Source organism: Pleurodeles waltl, chromosome 7 (assembly GCF_031143425.1).
Source record: "Pleurodeles waltl isolate 20211129_DDA chromosome 7, aPleWal1.hap1.20221129, whole genome shotgun sequence".
Taxonomy (NCBI): domain Eukaryota; kingdom Metazoa; phylum Chordata; class Amphibia; order Caudata; family Salamandridae; genus Pleurodeles; species Pleurodeles waltl.
Genome location: NC_090446.1, coordinates 1,499,638,701 through 1,499,659,346, shown reverse-complemented (window position 1 = coordinate 1,499,659,346; position 20,646 = coordinate 1,499,638,701). Strand labels below are relative to the sequence as shown.

Below are 20,646 nucleotides of genomic sequence, written 5' to 3'. Positions count from 1 at the left end.
GAGTATGAATGTGAGTTTCCTGTGACCATATGGTGCACTTATCAGTTGACTGTTAGCAAGTCAACGCCGTGTCCTCCGCCTGCTTCCTCACCCTCCGCATGCTCCGCAAGATCTTCCGCTGGATCCCTGCCGACACCAGAAAAACCGTGACCCACGCCCTCGTCACGAGCCGCCTGGACTACGGCAACACCCTCTACGCCGGGACCACAGCCAAACTCCAAAATCGCCTACAACGCATTCAAAACGCCTCGGCCCGCCTCATCCTCGACGTACCCCGCAGCAGCCACATCTCCGCAAACCTGAGACACCTGCATTGGCTCCCAGTCAGCAAAAGGATCACCTTCCGACTTCTCACCCACGCACACAAAGCCCTCCACGACAAGGGACCGGAATACCTCAACAGACGCCTCAACTTCTACATCCCCACCCGCCCCCTCCGCTCCTCTGGCCTCGCACTCGCCGCCGTCCCTCGCATCCGACGCTCTACGGCGGGTGGGAGATCTTTCTCCTTCCTGGCGGCCAAGACCTGGAACTCCCTCCCCACCAGCCTCAGGACCACCCAGGACCACTCCGCTTTCCAGAGACTCCTAAAGACCTGGCTGTTCGAGCAGCGATAACCACCCCCTTTGTCCCTAGCGCCTTGAGACCCGCACGGGTGAGTAGCGCGCTTTATAAATGCTAATGATTTGATGATTTGACTGTTTAGATGGTGTTTGTTTTGTGGCTTAAGTATGTCGTCTGAACATTCATGCACAAATTAGAATAACTCCAAATCTATCAATTTGGTAGTGCTCGTTCCCATGCCTTAAACGTTGTCGGTCATTTATCATGATGCAGACATTCACCAATACAAAAAATTTAAAAAAATTAAAAACACAGCGCTTGAATTGCTTTAAAGTTTTAATCTGATTTTCACAAGCATGTTTCAAACAGTGAGTGACCTGTAATGTTGTGATGAGAACAGGTGCTTTCCCACTTAACTCTCCTGACCCTTAATAGATGTGGCCATATTTCAACCCCACATCATTACAACCAAATGCTTGCTAGCAGATTGTTATTGGGCAGGCACCACAACTGCACCATGACTGCACCATGACTACAACAAAGTGCCCATCGCCTTCAGCCCTCTACTGATATCTACCCTACCCTGTCCTCCCTAAGCCACATATCCATATACAACTCCTTTTTCAGCAATAACGGAACGCTAGTGAAGCCCCCCTAACACCATACTTATTTGATGGGACGCTACAAGATTTTCAAAGAACATCAAGATAAGGATTGAAGTGACCACAGGAAAACAAGTCATACATAAAACTGGAGAAACATCCTCAGGCCAGAACATGCAATTGAATGGTGAAGCAAGCCTGGGGAAAGCCTGATATATAACTAACTGGTCCAGTCCTTTTAGGGATAACCCAGTGTTGCAAACACTCCTAAACTTCCCAGGTCTACTTAAAACAAAATAATGCTCATCACTTATGAGTTCTTTACCCGTTCAACACATTATCAAAGAGTAGGCAACACTTACAGGGAACACATACTGTTGGGAGACCTTAACACATAAAATGCTGTCCTGGCTCTCACTACCGAGTGACCCCTTACCTTAAATTTTAATTGTAGCACAATATAACAGTGTAAAACACTTGCCAAGCAATGGGTTTATCAAACCAAGAAAGTTTCATAACCATATTCAGGAGAAGATCATTTAAGGTACATTTTATAAATCGTAATTTTAATGATTGTATCTGGTTTCTAAGGTGCACTGTATGATGCCGGGACAGTTAGTTTGACAGACTCAGAAAAGGCTACACACTATAAAAGTAGAATACGAAGGGGGTCACAAGCGCAATGCAATGATTTTCTGTGACTTATTTTGCATCATAGCAGACCAAGCTGACTCTAGCCAGATGCGCCATTTTACTGCCGACATATTAAACACCCAGATTAAACCTGAGAAGACATTAAGTGCTTCATGAACCAGACTTTGAGGTTAAGTGCTTTTGACAGAGTGCTTACAACAGAGGGTTAAACAGAAGGACAGAAAAATATCCTCAGAGTGTAAAAGATAAATGAAAAGCATGGTCATGCTGGAAAAAGAACTCCTGGTCTCAGTCACCCTCCCTACCGAAAGCTCACAGCACCCCTGTTCATAGCCCATAGGTCTCCGAGAGAAGCAAGTCCCAGTGATGCAACAAACAACATGTTGTGTAAATCTGCATGCGAGTAGCCCTATCGGCGAACTGTAGATACCTATGGTCACAAACATACTTCCAGGTGTGTAAGAAAAAACACAAATGGTACCTTCTGCACATATGAATGAATTGCCATGATCTGTTTGCTTTAGATAGAACATGCCGAGTTGATACTTTTTTAAACAGATTTACTGGACAAATCTACGATACTGTCCAGAGACAGAAACCAAATATAGTTCGCAAGAGTTCTTCCAGAGGCCCACCGCAGTGTAGTGTTCAAACTTTGCATGACCTCAAGGGTACCCTGTCATACTAACATTCTACCACAAGCTGCAAGGCAGTTTAAGCTGGTATCAGACTACACACTGACAAACTGGCAGAAGGCAGATGACAGGTGGATGAGACTGGTAAAAAGATTCTTTAAAAAAAGGATAATCACTAATGGAAAGGCCTCATTTTGAGGTAAGGTGGAAGAAAAGAATCACAACGCAAACTGTGTGCCGAGGGAGGATGGTAGGGGATTTGGGAGGTAGGCTGCTTAGTCGACCTCTTCAATGGTGGGGCCTGAAGAACCACCACCAGTGCCTGCGCCTGCTCCTGGGAAACCACCAGGCATCCCTCCTGGCATCCCACCGGGCATTCCACCAGCACCCTGGTATAACTTGGTGATGATGGGATTACAGACATTTTGCAGCTCCTTCTGCTGGTGTTCGTACTCCTCTTTTTCAGCCATCTGGGGAAAGAATAAAAAGTATTATTAGGAACAGATTTGAAGTATGAAAGTTCATCTGTAATTCTGGTTCTCTACTCTAGCTGTCTGTCTATTAAATCCATAAGCACTGAATATCTATCTGGTTTAGTGATACAGAAACTCCTAGAGACCCTCACAGGTGATTTGCTGCTCTTTATATATGTTTGACTGAGAAACTCAGGGAAATGTGTCTCTTTTCAAAAGCATTAGTTTGAAAAAAAAAAAAAAACATTTTAGAAAGCTCAAAAGCTTAACTGCACTACGGTATGGCAAAATCCTCAGTTCAATACAGGAAGAAAACCGCAAAGGAAAAGTGAAAGCAACCAAATGTAAAAGAAACTGGTACTCTGGAGAATGTTGTGACAGTTACTATCTGTTTTTTTTAAAGCTAAATTAAAAATAAAACGATAATTTGTGGGACATTGTGAGCAACTAACAGCAATACTCGATTATGTAAAACCAGTGGTTCCAAATCTGTGCGCCGTCAAAACTAGCCAGGGGTGCCGCACAATAAGCACACAGATTGGGAACCACTGACTGATGTGCAGGGAAAAAAAACACTTACTCCAGATAACAAGCATGATATTAGCAGTGTTGAGAAATGAATGCTATCATTTCTGCATTAATTTGCTGCATCTGCTGTGGAGGGGGCCATTCATGAGTGCGGAATGTTCGGAAAGTATCCGCTTTGCAAATACTGAGTATGGAAGCCCCAATGAAAAAAATATAAAACCGACTGAAGGAGGTAAGGGTAGCCCACCAGGGGCTTTTACTTGACTGTGTCAGAAGAGGGCGCACCCTCCCAAGAAAAGGCTTCCATGATAAGGTTACGAAAGTAACAAGCATTTACAATGCATCGGGTCTCGCGTTTGCTCATGTTACAGCTGATCGCGTTGTAAACTCCTAACCCGACTTTTCACCTATTGGGCAAAAGTGCATTTATGTACATAACCCGAAAAAGTGAAATCAAGTATGTAAAGCGCTCGACTTCTGCCAAGCGAGATCAGGCTCGTAAATTAGAGGAAAAAAAAGTCCACGAGCCCGATGGAAAACAGCGAGCCTCGCATGTTTTCTGTACTTGGTCGCTGCGCTGGAGGAGGGCTAGCCACCAGAAAAGGCATGCCATATGCGTGCCTTCGACTAATGAAAGCAAGCAGATTTTATTAGGGAAGCCCACCAACCAATAAAAAACACTGATGTGAAGTTGGCAGGGCTCCGAGCCCTTTTATAAATACAAAAGAGTCTCCCTGCGAAACGCATGGCTCGACCCTAAAAAGTATATCACGTATGGGGCGATATTGGGCAAGCTGATGGTACCCCTTTTGGCGCTCATTCGACTGTTTTATAATGTGCAGACTTTATTTTTAAATGAATAAAAATCGCTAAAATATATAGTGAACTTCATACAAAGAAAACAAACACCAGACATTACCATATGAAAAAACAATGAAAAAAACATTGGCCATGGTGCTGACTGGACAATTACACTATGTTAACTACAAATAAAACAGTTAAAGGCACTATAACTTCAATAGCGCTGGGCCTTAATATGACCAGGAGAGAAAAAAACACTGTTAATTCCAGCAGTTATGAAGAAAACATTGTACTAAGTAGAATGCTAATAATAACATTGACAACTGAAGTTAGAAATAATTTAGTATTTTGTAGCTGGCAGAACTGAGTTTTTTGACAGCCAATTCCAAATATTTTGCAATTCTGACGGGTTTTGTATTTCTGAAACTTTTGAAACCACAATCAAAGGCTGATTTCAGTGTTCCACAGCCAGACTTATTACAAATTAAACCTGTTTTTACTGAGTTGCCCTGGGCATATATGAAAATTATATGGTAAATTATTTAAGCAGATGGCCTGCGTATACAATGATTTGTGGGTTTGTATACAATGATTTGTGAGCTTGGTTGTCTATGGAGGACCCAGGCTCTTTCTCATTTTAGAAGCTTAGTGAGCGTGCAGCCTAGTTCGCTTTGGCAGACTTTGGCATCACAAACCCTGCTGCCTTCTCTCTGTTGGTTGAGTGATATGAAATGGGCCTAGCCTGCTTCAAATAGCAGCACTGTTCTCTAGGATTACATCTATAAACTATGATTATAATACCTTTTATGGCTTCATCCCAATTATTTTTAGGAAGAAAAATAGAAGCACTTCAGAGGCCGACTTACATCCCTCTATCCGCCACAAAAAACTGGGGAGCCATGGCTAACGACCAATAGGTCAAGGGAGCCACAGGTCGAAAAAGTTTGGGAACCACTGATGTAAAACCTACAAAGAGCTCGAAACTGGTGAGCTTGTACAGTTTGTAGTGAGTAAAATTGAAGGGGGTGGGGAACAATGTGTCACACCTTAATTTTTTAAAATATAATATTATATAAACGTTGCTTAGTCTTGAAAGTCTTGCAGACAACCTCTTTCCTGACAGTTTGGAAATGTAGTGAGGCCACGTGTCTGCAGTTAAGAGTGGGTGGACCATCAAATTATAAGGTTTGTAGTAAGACATCTAAGTAGAGGAGAATCTCTGGCTTGCTTGGAGAGTACCTTAACTCTCTTGGCTTAGGAGGGGGGCCTGATAATCTACAGTACATTTGTTTTGGAGTGGCATGAGGTCTAAATCAATAAAATTTGTATCCGTCTTATTGATACAGATGGACTAGATTGAGGGTGGTGGATCGTTAGGCGTTTGTGAAACAGGTTCTCGTTTCAGCGGAGCATCCAAAGGATTGGACCCAGGAAGGACTAGTGAGGCGTTTTACATCGTATTTTATTTTCTTTGAAATTCCATCCAGGCTCATTTATTATATTAGGGCAAAAAAATCTCAGGAAATCTGGAGCATCACAAAAGAACACCTAGATGGGTTGCAAGAGACCCCTACCTTCGACTCCGGAAGAACACATTCAGCAATCAGGCCAAAGAATCAATGAAGGCACTGATGACTTGCTTAGAGACCAATAAGGCTACCTACACTCCTCTAAAGTCTTGTTTGTCTATTCTAGGCAGGTCACTGGAATAAATTGCAGTTTTAGCAATCTCCCTAACAGCGATCACACACATTCTTTCAATTGCTGAAGCAATTGCGGTTTTCAAAGCTGTTGCTGCGCTACCAGACATTTCTTCCTGCTGTATCACTGCGTTTGCTTTCTCTTCTCTGGATGAACAGGCTTCTCAGGTGTATAATGAAAATGTCACTTACCCAGTGTACATCTGTTCGTGGCATTAGTCGCTGCAGATTCACATGTGTGGCACAGTCCGCTGCCTGGTGTTGGGCTCGGAGTATTACAAGTTGTTTTTCTTCGAAGAAGTCTTTTTGGTCACGGGACCGAAGGACTCCTCCCTCTTTGGCTCCATTGCGCATGGGCGTCGACTCCATCTTAGATTGTTTTCCCCGCAGAGGGTGAGGATGGAGTTGTTTGGTATAAATAGTGCCCATGCAATGGAGTGAATATGTATGTATGATAAGAGTTTCTAAAAATTATTTACAAATGTTCAGATGTTTAAGGTTTATGATCTACTTCTAAACGGCTACAGGCTTCCCGGGGAGGTGGGAGGGTACATGTGAATCTGCAGCGACTAATGCCACGAACAGATGTACACTGGGTAAGTGACATTTTCAGTTCGATGGCATATGTTGCTGCAGATACACATGTGTGGCATAGACTATAAAGCAGTTACCTCCCCTAAAAGCGGTGGTTTAGCCTGTAGGAGTTGAAGTAGTTTGGAATAATGTTCTTAGTACAGCTTGGCCCACTGTAGCTTGTTGTGCATTTAGTACGTCTACACAGTAGTGTTTAGTAAACGTATGAGGCGTAGACCAGGTTGCAGCCTTACATATTTCGCTCATAGGAATGTTTCCTAGAAAGGCCATTGTAGCACCTTTCTTTCTGGTTGAGTGTGCCTTTGGTGTAATAGGCAATTCTCTTTTGGCTTTAAGATAGCATGTTTGAATGCACCTGACTATCCATCTAGCAATGCCTTGTTTAGAGATTGGATTTCCTATGTGTGGTTTTTGAAAAGCTATGAACAGTTGTTTTGTTTTCCTGATTAGCTTTGTTCTGTCAATGTAATACATTAGTGCTCTTTTGATGTCCAATGTATGTAGTGCCCTTTCAGCCACAGAATTTGGTTGTGGGAAGAACACTGGCAATTCTACTGTTTGATTTAAATGGAATGGTGAGATTACTTTTGGCAGAAATTTAGGATTTGTTCTTAGAACTATTTTATTGTTGTGTATTTGAATAAATGGTTCTTGTATGGTAAATGCCTGTATTTCACTTACTCTTCTGAGGGATGTGATTGCAATGAGAAATGCGACCTTCCAGGTTAGATATTGCATTTCACAGGAATGCATGGGTTCGAAAGGGGGACCCATGAGTCTTGTTAAGACGATGTTAAGGTTCCATGAAGGAACTGGTGGTGTTCTTGGTGGTATAATTCTTTTTAGCCCTTCCATGAATGCTTTAATAACTGGTATTCTAAATAGAGACGATGAATGAGTAGTTTGTAGGTAAGCAGATATAGCTGCGAGGTGTATTTTTATAGATGAAAAAGCGAGATTCGCTTTTTGCAAATGTAGTAAGTATCCTACTATGTCTTTAGTAGAGGCATGTACTGGTTGTATTTGATTGGCATGGCAGTAGTAAACAAATCTTTTCCACTTAGATGCATAGCAGTGTCTAGTGGAAGGTTTTCTAGCTTGTTTTATGACCTCCATGCATTCTTGTGTGAGGTCCAAGTGTCCAAATTCTAGGATTTCAGGAGCCAAATTGCCAGATTCAATGATGCTGGGTTTGGATGTCTGATCTGTTGTTTGTGTTGTGTTAACAGATCTGGCCTGTTGGGTAGTTTGACATGCGGTACTAGTGAAAGGTCTAGTAGAGTTGTATACCAAGGTTGTCTTGCCCATGTGGGTGCTATCAGTATGAGTTTGAGTTGGTTTTGACTCAACTTGTTTACTAGATATGGAAGGAGAGGGAGAGGGGGAAAAGCGTACGCAAATATCCCTGACCAATTCATCCATAGAGCATTGCCTTGTGATTCTCGGTGTGGGTACCTGGATGCGAAGTTTTGGCATTTTGAGTTTTCTCTTGTTGCGAACAAATCTATCTGGGGTGTTCCCCAAATTTGAAAGTACTTGTTCAGAACTTGGGGGTGAATTTCCCATTCGTGGACTTGTTGGTGGTCTCGCGAAAGGTTGTCTGCTAGTTGGTTTTGTATTCCTGGAATAAATTGTGCTATTAGGCGAATGTTGTTGTGAATCGCCCACTGCCAAATTTTTTGTGTTAGGAGGCACAATTGTGTTGAGTGTGTTCCTCCTTGTTTGTTTAGATAATACATTGTTGTCATGTTGTCTGTTTTGACAAGAATGTATTTGTGTGTTATTATGGGTTGGAAGGCTTTTAACGCTAGAAATACTGCCAACAGTTCTAGGTAATTGATATGAAGTTTTGTTTCGTGTATATCCCATTGTCCTTGAATGCTGTGGTGATTGAGGTGTGCTCCCCACCCTGTCATGGAAGCATCTGTTGTTATAACGTATTGAGGCACTGGGTCCTGAAATGTCCGCCCTTTGTTTAAATTTTTGCTGTTCCACCATAGAAGCGAGAGGTATGTTTGGCGGTCTACCAACACCAGATTTTGAAGTTGACCCTGTGCCTGTGACCATTGTGATGCTAGACACTGTTGTAAGGGTCGCATGTGTAGTCTTGCGTTTGGGACAATGGCTATGCATGATGACATCATGCCTAGAAGTTTTAGCACAAGTTTTGCTTGTATCTTTTGGTTTGGAAACATAGCACTTATTAGCTTGTGGAATGCTTGCACTCTTTGTGGACTTGGAGTGGCAATTCCTTTTGATGTGTTGATGGTTGCTCCTAGATATTGTTGTGTTTGACACGGTTCTAGGTGCGATTTTGTGTAGTTGATGGAAAACCCCAGTTTGTGAAGGGTTTGTATGACAAAGGTGGTGTCGTTTGCGCATTTTTTTACTGTGTTGGTTTTGATTAGCCAGTCGTCTAGGTAAGGGAACACATGTATCTGTTGTCTCCTGATGTGTGCTGCTACTACTGCTAGACATTTTGTGAACACTCTTGGTGCAGTTGTTATTCCGAATGGCAACACCTTGAATTGGTAATGTATTCCTTTGAATACGAACCGTAGGTACTTTCTGTGAGAAGGGTGTATTGGTATATGAAAGTACGCATCCTTTAGGTCTAATGTGGTCATGTAGTCTTGCTGTTTGAGCAGTGGAATGATGTCTTGTAGTGTGACCATGTGAAAATGGTCCGATATGATGTAGGTATTTAGTGTCCTGAGATCTAATATTGGTCTTAATGTTTCGTCTCTTTTTGGAATTAGAAAGTACAGGGAGTAAACTCCTGTGTTTTTTTGTTGTACTGGTACTAATTCTATTGCATCCTTTTGCAGTAGTGCTTGAACTTCTAGTCCTAAAAGTTCTAAATGATGTTGTGACATTTTGCGTGTTTTGGGGGGGATGTTTGGTGGGAAGTTGTGGAATTCTATGCAATAGCCATGTTGGATTATTGCTAATACCCAATTGTCTGTTGTAATCTGTTGCCAAGATTGGTAGAATTGGCTTAGTCTTCCCCCCACTGGTGTTGAGTGAAGGGGTTGCGTGACTTGAAAGTCACTGTTTAGGTGGAGGTGTTTTTGGAGTCTGGAATCTTCCCCTACTCCTTGGGAATTGACCCCCCCGATATCCCCTGAAACCACCCCTTTGGAAGGAACCCTGATATGGTGTGGTTCTTGATTGTTGGCTGGTGGTGTCTGTGGGTTGGCCACGAAACCCCCCTCTAAATGGAGTTTTTCTGAAAGAGCCTCTGCTCTGCGGGGAGTAGAGTGCGCCCATGGCTTTGGCCGTGTCTGTGTCCTTTTTAAGTTTTTCAATGGCTGTATCCACTTCCGAGCCAAACAGTTGTTTCTCGTTGAAGGGCATATTAAGGACAGCCTGCTGGATTTCTGGTTTGAAGCCTGAAGTGCGTAGCCAAGCGTGTCTCCTTATGGTGACAGCAGTGTTGACTGTTCTTGCTGCAGTATCGGCTGCGTCTAGTGAAGAGCGGATTTGATTGTTTGAGATCGTTTGTCCCTCTTCCACTATTTGCTGCGCCCTTTTTTGGTATTCCTGGGGAAGATGGTCTACGAGAAGTTGCATCTCGTCCCAGTGTGCGCGGTCATATCTGGCCAGCAGCGCTTGTGAATTTGCGATGCGCCACTGGTTGGCTGCCTGTGACGCCACTCTTTTCCCTGCCGCGTCAAATTTTCTGCTTTCTTTGTCCGGAGGTGGGGCGTCGCCAGATGTATGTGAATTTGCTCTTTTGCGAGCTGCCCCTACTACCACAGAGTCGGGTGGTAACTGCGAAGTAATAAACACTGGGTCTGTGGGTGGTGGTTTGTATTTCTTATCCACCCTTGGGGTGATGGCTCTTGATTTTACGGGCTCCTCAAAAATTTGTTTTGCGTGCCGTAACATCCCTGGTAGCATTGGGAGACATTGATATTGGCTATGTGTAGCCGAGAGGGTGTTAAATAAGAAATCATCCTCTATAGGATCGGAATGCAGTTGGACATTGTGGAAGTCTGCAGCCCTAGCCACCAGTTGCGAGTATGAGGTACTGTCCTCTGGCGGTGACGGCTTTGTGGGGTATGACTCGGGATCATTGTCCGGCACTGGGGTGTCATACAGGTCCCAAGCGTCTTGATCCTGATCGTCATGACTTATGGTAGTTTGCGCTGGTGAGTGCATTTGTGGCGGTGTTTGTGCCGGCGATGCCTGTGGAGGAGAGGGCGGAGGCGTGACTTTTTTAACCACTTTGGCTTGTGGTTGTGTGTCATCCTTTGGAAGTCCGATCTTTCTTTTCCTCATGATTGGGGGAAGGGTTGATATCTTCCCTGTATCTTGCTGGATGCACAGTCTCTTTTGTGTGTAGTCCGATTCTACACTTTGGAGCTCTTGTCCAAATTTGTGCATTTGGCCACTTAGTCCTTGTTCCTCTGAGTAGGATGAAGGTGTGGTATTTTTCGGCGCCGAGAGAGAATGTTTTTTCGGTTTCGGCACCGACAGAATTTTTGTTCCTTTCGGCATGGATTCTCGGTGCCGATGTCTTTCGGTGCCGGTATCTTGTTTTTGTCTCTCGGAGCCGCTTTCTCGGCTCCGAGGTTGCTCCATGGCGGTCCCTCGACCGGAGTCGGGTGTCTTCGCTATGGGCGTGCCCTTTTTCGGCCCCTTCGACGGGTCGCCTGATTTATGGGTCGAGCCATGGCCTGTTGGCAGTGGCGTCCCCTGGGCTTTTGGTTTGTCGATGGATTTACTTTTCGACGTCTTACTCACAGTTTGTTGCTGTTGTTCGACGTCGGAGTCTCCGGATTCTGATTCCGGAACCGAGAATGTTTCCTCTTCGTCGTCGAAACGTTGTTTTGTCGACGTGGACGCCATTTGGTGACGCCTGGCTCTTCGGTCCCGGAGTGTTTTTCTGGACCGGAAGGCTCGACAGGCTTCACAGGTATCCTCCTTGTGCTCGGGGGACAAGCACAAGTTACAGACCAAGTGCTGATCTGTATAAGGATACTTACTGTGACATTTTGGGCAGAAACGAAACGGGGTCCGTTCCATCGGCTTCGATGTCGCACGCGGTCGGGCCGATCAGGCCCCGATGGGGGATCGAAACTGCCCCAAAGTCTTCCGATGATCGGTGTCGATGTACCTAACTATCCCGATACCGAACGGAACAATACCGACGCTTTCTTCCGAGATTCTGACTAACTTTCCGAACCGAAACACGGAGCGAAAAGGAATACGTCCGAACCCGACAGCGGAAAAAAACAATCTAAGATGGAGTCGACGCCCATGCGCAATGGAGCCAAAGAGGGAGGAGTCCTTCGGTCCCGTGACCAAAAAGACTTCTTCGAAGAAAAACAACTTGTAATACTCCGAGCCCAACACCAGGCAGCGGACTGTGCCACACATGTGTATCTGCAGCAACATATGCCATCGAACATATGCTTTTACCCTCGATCAACATTACTTGGCACCAGTTTTCAGAATAAAGAAGGCATCAAAAAAGGTAAGCTCGAAATAGGTGGAATGCATCAAAGTGAAATGGTTGGAGGTTTAATATCTTGAGAGTGTGCCACAGCTTCTTTATAGGCTTCTCGCAACAAAAGGTGGTCTGGGTCTTCCCCTTTCCCGGTCCCTTCAAGGTTCTTTGAAATTTCAGCCAAAATGAACATTCTTTTGAACGTGACAGGTAACACAAAGCATGTGCGTGGGAGGCAGCCTTCTTCCCCGGCCACAGGAGACACTTCAGAAATAGTGAAAGCATATCCTGAAAACTTCTCTTCAAATGTTGTAAGAAGGTACGAAAGCTTCAGGCGAGTTAAAACGTCGAAGACAAAAAAAATATGTAGATACAGAGAAAAATAGGGTGACAAATTCCTAAACATTTTGTAACTTCTTCAGCTGGAAAAGATAACTGAACCTGTGAAGTAAGTGCCAATACAAGTCATATTGGAAGGTTGATGTTACTGAGACAGTGCAGGCGGCTTCCCTTATGACCCATTTCACCATGTTTTTATTTTGGACGTAGTACGCTTATGTTGAAATGCTCCCTCATATTATTTAACAAAGAAACATAAAAAAATAGATTAGAGAAAAGAAGAAAAAAAATCTTGTCAGCTGGAGCCGTGGATGTTTCCGCCAGCGTTTGGTAAGGAAAATGTCACTTACCCAGTGTACATCTGTTCGTGGCATTAGTCGCTGCAGATTCACATGTTGTGCATAGCCCGCCATCTGGTGTTGGGTCGGAGTGTTACAAATTGTTTTTCTTCGAAGAAGTCTTTCGAGTCACGAGACCGAGGGACTCCTCCTCCTTTGCTTCCATTGCGCATGGGCGTCGACTACATCTTAGATTGTTTTCCCCGCAGAGGGTGAGGTAGGAGTTGTGTGTGTTAGTAATAGTGCCCATGCAATGGAATGAATAAGTATGTACCAATTAAGGTTTAAGTAATATATTTACAAAATGTACAAATGTTGAAGATAACTTCCAAACGGCTACAGGCTCCCGGGGAGGCAGGTGGGCACATTTGAATCTGCAGCGACTAATGCCACGAACAGATGTACACTGGGTAAGTGACATTTTCCGTTCGATGGCATGTGTAGCTGCAGATACACATGTTGTGCATAGACTAGTAAGCAGTTATCTCCCCAAAAGCGGTGGCTCAGCCTGTAGGAGTGGAAGTAGTCTGAATGAAAATGTCACTTACCCAGTGTACATCTGTTCGTGGCATCAGTCGCTGAAGATTCACATGTTGTGCATAGCCCGGGACTCCTCCTCTTTGTCTCCATTGCGCATGGGCGTCGACTCCATCTTCGATTGTTTTCCCCGCAGAGGGTGAGGTAGGAGTTGTGTGTGTTAGTAATAATGCCCATGCAATGGAGTGACTAAGTATGTACCTATTTAAGGTTTAAATAATATATTTACAAATGTACAAAGTTGAAGTTAACTTCCAAACGACTACAGGCTCCCGGGGAGGTGGGTGGGCACATGTGAATCTTCAGCGACTGATGCCACGAACAGATGTACACTGGGTAAGTGACATTTTCAGTTCGATGGCATCTGTCGCTGTAGATACACATGTTGTGCATAGACTAGTAAGCAGTTATCTCCCCAAAAGCGGTGGCTCAGCCTGTAGGAGTGGAAGTAGTTTGAAATAAGGTTCTTAGCACGGCTTGACCTACTGTAGCTTGTTGTGCGGATAGCACGTCTACACAGTAGTGCTTGGTAAATGTGTGAGGCGTAGACCATGTGGCTGCCTTACATATTTCGTGCATTGGAATATTTCCTAGGAAGGCCATGGTAGCGCCTTTCTTTCTGGTTGAGTGTGCCCTTGGTGTAATGGGCAGCTGTCTTTTTGCTTTAAGGTAGCAAATTTGGATGCACTTAACTATCCATCTGGCTATACCTTGTTTTGATATTGGGTTTCCTGCATGAGGTTTTTGGAATGCAATAAACAGTTGTTTAGTCTTTCTGATGTTTTTTGTTCTGTCGATGTAGTACATTAGCGCTCTTTTGACATCTAATGTATGTAGTGCCCTCTCAGCTACGGAATCTGGCTGTGGGAAGAACACTGGTAGTTCTACCGTTTGATTTAGGTGGAACGGTGAAATAACCTTTGGTAAAAATTTAGGATTGGTTCTTAGGACTACCTTATTTTTGTGTAGTTGGAAAAACGGTTCCTGTATTGTAAACGCTTGAATCTCGCTTACTCTTCGTAGAGATGTGATAGCGATGAGAAATGCAACTTTCCAGGTTAGGAATTGTATTTCGCAAGAGTGCATGGGTTCAAAAGGTGGACCCATGAGTCTTGTTAATACCACGTTGAGGTTCCATGAAGGAACGGGTGGTGTCCTTGGTGGTATAATTCTTTTAAGGCCTTCCATAAATGCTTTAATGACAGGTATCCTAAATAGTGAAGTTGAATGGGTGATCTGCAGGTATGCAGATATTGCTGCAAGGTGTATTTTAATGGAAGAGAAAGCCAGGTTTGATTTTTGTAAGTGTAGTAAGTAACCCACTACATCTTTTGGAGATGTGTGTAATGGTTGAATCTGATTATGATGGCAGTAGCAAACAAACCTTTTCCATTTGCTTGCATAGCAGTGCCTAGAGGATGGTCTTCTAGCTTGTTTTATGACTTCCATACATTCTTGGGTAAGGTTTAAGTGTCCGAATTCTAGGATTTCAGGAGCCAGATTGCTAGATTCAGCGATGCTGGATCTGGATGCCTGATCTGTTGTTTGTGTTGTGTTAACAGGTCTGGCCTGTTGGGCAATTTGACGTGGGGTACTACTGATAGGTCTAGCAGTGTTGTGTACCAGGATTGCCTTGCCCATGTTGGTGCTATCAGTATAAGTTTGAGTTTGTTTTGACTCAATTTGTTTACTAGATATGGAAGGAGAGGGAGAGGGGGAAAAGCGTATGCAAATATCCCTGACCAGTTCATCCATAGGGCATTGCCTTGAGACTGCCTGTGTGGGTATCTGGATGCGAAGTTTTGGCATTTTGCGTTCTCCTTTGTTGCAAATAAGTCTATCTGAGGTGTTCCCCAAAGTTTGAAGTAAGTGTTTAGAATTTGGGGGTGAATTTCCCATTTGTGGACTTGTTGGTGATCTCGAGAGAGATTGTCTGCAAGTTGATTCTGGATCCCTGGAATAAACTGTGCTATCAGGCGAATGTGGTTGAGAATTGCCCATTGCCATATTTTTTGTGCTAGAAGGCACAGCTGCGTGGAGTGTGTCCCCCCCTGTTTGTTTAGATAATACATTGTTGTCATGTTGTCGGTTTTGACAAGAATGTATTTGTGAGTTATGATTGGTTGGAATGCTTTTAGTGCTTGGAAAACTGCTAGCAGTTCTAGGTGATTTATATGCAGTTTTGTTTGATGTACGTCCCATTGTCCTTGTATGCTGTGTTGATTGAGGTGTGCTCCCCACCCTGTCATGGAAGCATCTGTTGTTATTACGTATTGTGGCACTGGGTCTTGGAAAGGCCGCCCTTTGTTTAAATTTACACTGTTCCACCATAGAAGCGAGAGGTATGTTTGGCGGTCTATCAACACCAGATCTAGAAGGTGACCCTGTGCTTGTGACCATTGTGATGCTAGGCACTGTTGTAAGGGCCTCATGTGCAGTCTTGCGTTCGGGACAATGGCTATGCATGAGGACATCATGCCTAGGACTTGTAATATCATTTTTGCCTGTATTCTTTGTGTTGGATACATGCGTTGTATGATTTTGTGGAAATTTTGAATTCTTTGTGGACTTGGAGTGGCTAATCCTTTTGCTGTGTCTATTGTGGCTCCTAGGTATTGTTGTACTTTGCACGGCAGAATGTGTGATTTTGCATAGTTGATGGAGAAACCGAGTTTGTAGAGGGTTTGTATGACATAATCTGTGTGGTGTGAACACTTTGTTAGGGAGTTGGTCTTGATTAGCCAATCGTCTAGGTACGGGAATACGTGTATTTGCTGCCTTCTGATGTGTGCAGCTACTACTGCTAGGCATTTTGTAAATACTCTTGGTGCGGTCGTTATACCGAACGGCAACACTTTGAATTGGTAATGTATTCCCTTGAATACGAACCTTAGGTATTTCCTGTGCGAGGGATGTATCGGTATGTGGAAATACGCGTCCTTTAGATCTAAGGTTGTCATGTAGTCTTGTTGCTTTAGCAGTGGTAACACGTCTTGTAGCGTGACCATGTGAAAGTGTTCTGATTTGATGTAGGTGTTTAGTGTTCTGAGGTCTAGGATTGGTCTCAGTGTTTTGTCCTTTTTTGGTATTAAAAAGTACAGTGAGTAAACTCCTGTGTTTAGTTGTGTACATGGTACCAATTCTATTGCGTCCTTTTGCAGTAATGCTTGGACTTCTAGTTCCAGAAGGTCTAAATGCTGTTTTGACATATTCTGTGGTTTTGGTGGGACATTTGGAGGGAGTTGGAGAAATTCTATGCAATAACCATGTTGGATAATTGCTAAGACCCAAGTGTCTGTTGTTATCTCCTCCCAAGATTGGTAAAACTGACTTAGTCTCCCCCCCACTGGTGTTGTGTGGAGGGGTTGAGTGACTTGTGAGTCACTGTTTGGGTGTAGGGGTTTTTGGGCTTTGAAATTTTCCCCGGTTTCTAGGGAATTGTCCTCCTTTGTACTGGCCCCGAAAGCCTCCCCTTTGGTACTGTCCCTGGTAGGTGGACGGTGTTGAATGTGAGGTGCTGGCTTGTGTGACCTGACCCCGAAACCCCCCTCTGAAGGTTGTTTTGCGGAAGGTGCCGAAAGTGCCTCTGCCCTGCGGGGAATAGAGTGCGCCCATGGCCTTGGCTGTGTCAGTGTCCTTTTTCAGTTTCTCAATTGCCGTGTCCACTTCGGGTCCGAACAATTGTTGTTCATTGAACGGCATATTGAGCACTGCTTGCTGTATCTCCGGTTTAAAGCCAGATGTGCGCAGCCATGCGTGCCTTCTTATGGTCACTGCGGTGTTTATTGTTCTTGCAGCTGTGTCCGCTGCATCCATAGAGGAGCGTATTTGGTTATTGGAGATGTTTTGTCCCTCCTCAACCACTTGTTTTGCCCTTTTTTGAAATTCTTTGGGTAGATGCTCGATGAGATGCTGCATCTCGTCCCAATGGGCTCTGTCATATCGCGCTAGGAGCGCCTGAGAGTTGGAAAGGAAGTCATCCTCGACAGGTTCTGAGTGTAATGACACGTTATGGAACTCTGCTGCCCTAGCTACCACCTGTGCATACGCTGTGCCGTCCTCGGGTGGTGAGGGCTTGGTAGGGTACGATTCAGGACTATTATCTGATACTGGGGCGTCGTATAGGTCCCAAGCGTCCTGGTCATCTTGGCTCATGGTGGTGTGAGCCGGTGAGTGTGACGGAGTCTGTGCCGGTGGTATATGAGTTACAGGTGGAGGAGAGGGTGGCGGAGTTACCTTCTTCACCACTTTTGTTTGTGGTGTTAGTTCTTGTGTTTGAAACTCAAGTCTCCTTTTTCTCCTAATTGGGGGAAGAGTGCTGATCTTCCCTGTCCCACTCTGTATGAAGATCCGCTTTTGTGTGTGGTCTACATCAGTGGTCTGTAACTCTTCTTCAAATCTGTGTTTGCGCATCTGAGAGGACAGTGATTGTTCCTCTGAATATGAGCTGGTAGTCGGATCGGTTGCTGGTCGTTTTGGCACCGAAAGTGTGTTTTTGCTTGTTTTCGGCTCCGAGGCGATTTTTCTCTTTTTCGGAGTCAAGCTTTCTCGGCATCGATCTTCCTCGGTGCCGCTGTCTCTGCGTCGAGCAGCTTCGGTTCCGCTGTCTCCGCTGGTTCCGCTGTCTCGGCGTCAATCTTTTTCGGCAGCACTTTCTCGGTCCCGAGATTGCTGCGTGCCTGTGTTTCGACCCGAGTCGGACGATCTCGGCACCAGTTCGGCCTTTTTCGGTGCCGATGGACGGTCACCTACTTTATGGGTTGAGCCATGGCCTGTTGGCAGTGGCGTCCCCTGGGCCTGGTCTGTTTTCTTGTGTGGTGCTTGTTTCGACGTCTTACTCACGGTTTCTTCGACGTCGAATTCTTCCGAGTCCGATTCATGGATGGAGAAGGCTTCCTCTTCTTCTCCTTGTTCCTCGAACCCTCGTTGTCCTGTCGGCGTGGACGCCATCTGTAATCTTCTGGCTCGGCGGTAACGGAGCGTTTTTCGGGACCGAAACGCACGACAGGCCTCACAGGTTTCTTCCTTGTGCTCGGGCGACAGGCACAAGTTACAGACCAAATGTTGGTCTGTATATGGATATTTATTGTGGCATTTAGGACAGAATCGGAACGGGGTCCGTTCCATCAGTGTCGATGTTACACGCGGTCGGGCCGACCAGGCCCCGACGGGCTACCGGAGCTCTTCCCGATTCGGTGTCGATGCTATCTAACCCGATCCCGAACGCAACAATACCGACGTAGTTTTCCGAAGTTTTGACTATCTTTCCGTCCCGAAACCCGGAGCGAAAAGGAACACGTCCGAACCCGATGACGGAAAGAAAACAATCTAAGATGGAGTCGACGCCCATGCGCAATGGAACCAAAGGAGGAGGAGTCCCTCGGTCTCGTGACTCGAAAGACTTCTTCGAAGAAAAACAACTTGTAACACTCCGACCCAACACCAGATGGCGGGCTATGCACAACATGTGTATCTGCAGCTACACATGCCATCGAACATTGGAGTTCTCACCTTTTAAAAAATACTTTTGTCTAACGTGGAAGCGCGTTACAGGGTACCTTCCGCATTCAGGTGGGGAAGCCTTCTACATTTATGACCATCTGTAGGCGGCCAAAGCTGAGCAAAAAAACATGCATGTCATCCTGAAAAAAGGGTGTGAACAATTGCCATCAGTAGAGAAAAAGCTGAGCGGATACAATTTAGTGCTCTAACACCTTGATCGACTAAGCTGTAAAAGACGACCTGATGCTGTCCTCTGAAAGCAGGTGGCACTTACATCACAAAACTGACAATCACCCACTTTTGTTAGTTATTGGAATTAAATATACCTTCTTTACAAGTTTTTTTTAAGGGACGTAAAAAAAAAAAATAACGAAACAAATAAATTACAAAAAATATCAATGAAAATTGTTTTAAACTGTCTTTAGTCTGGCAGCTGGAAATTTTTCTGAGGATATGGAACTGAAGGATCTCCTACTAGCCACCAAAACTTCCAAGTTAAAACACTATCAGTGGGCACCAAAGTGAGCCAGTCCCCACCTGGTTCCTGTCCAGCCAGGAGATAACCTCGTTGCATTTGTCCTGAATCTTCTGCTTGTCATCAGCGCTGATCTTGTCCTTCAGCTTCTCATCCTCTACCGTGGACTTCATGTTGAAGGCCAGTGACTCCAGGGAGTTCTTGGCCGCAATCTTCTCCCGCTGAATCTCATCCTCGGCTTTGTACTGGTCAGCTTCTTGCACCATCCGCTCAATCTCCTCCTTGCTGAGACGGCCTGTGAGCAAAACAGCAAATAATAAAGTTAGAATAAAGGGAAGAACTACGAGTCAAGTTAGTCTTTACAGTGCTCCTTGCCGTGCTTTCTGAAAATGCTCTTAACTGCTATCCCAAACCAACAACTGCTTCTCGCCATTAAAACCTTCCCCCTCGGCGCATCAAAGTAGATAGAGGCCAACCGGAGGGCGTTACGCTGTATAAAGTATTACTAAGAAGGTGAAGCGATGGTAGGAGACAGACGAGAACTAAGGAGCAGGTTGAACGTGAGATAGGAGAGAGGGTGAAAGAAATGGCAAAGTGAGGAGGAATGAGACTTACGAGGACTGAAATGGTAAGGAGCGAGGGATGAGACTAAAACGTGACCATGCAAAGAAAGAAAAAGAGCATGAGGCTCCAGCAGATGCCAAGGGCCCACGCAGCCTCAGACTCCAGGTCAGAACAGAAGCCCCTGCCTGAAGCACCGGGATCATAGCCTGAACGCCATGCAACTCTTCACTTGGGATGGGAGGCCCCAGGGCAAGGATTCCAGAAAGGCACTAAAAAGGAAATCTTCTACACTGGCTGGAGATGGGATGTGGGCTTGGTGAATAATTATTGGCTGGCCAGCAAAGAGGCTGTTTGAGACTAGCTCCAGTAAGCCTGCCTTTAGCAGCCGTATCTCAAAACATATGACCATCCCTGGCCTGCGAAAATGTGCTGCAACCGATACGACCTTCATAAAAGACCCAAGGGGTCGGTGTAAGTCTTGTGGGTGGTATAGTAAATTTTAAGTGGTCCAGCCCTCCAACCCCTTCAGACCAAGAATATACTTGTGGTATCTTGACTGTCATGCTGTGAGGGAAGGCCTTCCAACCTAAGGCAAAGCTGGTAACTCCTCACTTAGCATGTTCTAAAGGACACATGCAGAACAGACAAAGATAAATATTGAAGTCCAGAAGTGTAGTGCCAAACTGGTAAGAAAAAGACTTTACCCACAGAATAGATTAGGGTGCGGTCTGTAGGAGATATTAGAGAAAGTACTCTGGTTTACCCTACTCCTGGACGCTCGTAGTACCACCAGGTTTACCAGTGTTGGAGGTTGCATCACATTTTTAAATCATATGGCACTGGCCATTGATGCACGGCAACAGGGAGGCTCACAGATAACTGTTT

General features: G+C 44.9%; 1 protein-coding gene across 3 annotated transcripts in view; it reads right to left on the bottom strand.

The window, feature by feature from the left end:
* Window positions 1–882: 882 nt before the first annotated feature.
* The window catches only part of LOC138246585 (heat shock cognate 71 kDa protein-like), a 55,306-nt gene continuing 35,542 nt past the window's right edge, over window positions 883–20,646 (bottom strand). For all 3 annotated transcript variants that reach the window (XM_069201274.1, XM_069201276.1, XM_069201275.1), the window contains 2 exons: window positions 19,260–19,492; window positions 883–2,925 (listed from right to left, as the gene is read on the bottom strand). In XM_069201274.1, the coding sequence (XP_069057375.1) occupies window positions 2,731–2,925; window positions 19,260–19,492 (428 nt within the window). In that variant the 3' untranslated portion in view covers window positions 883–2,730. The remainder of the gene's footprint in view (window positions 2,926–19,259; window positions 19,493–20,646) is intronic.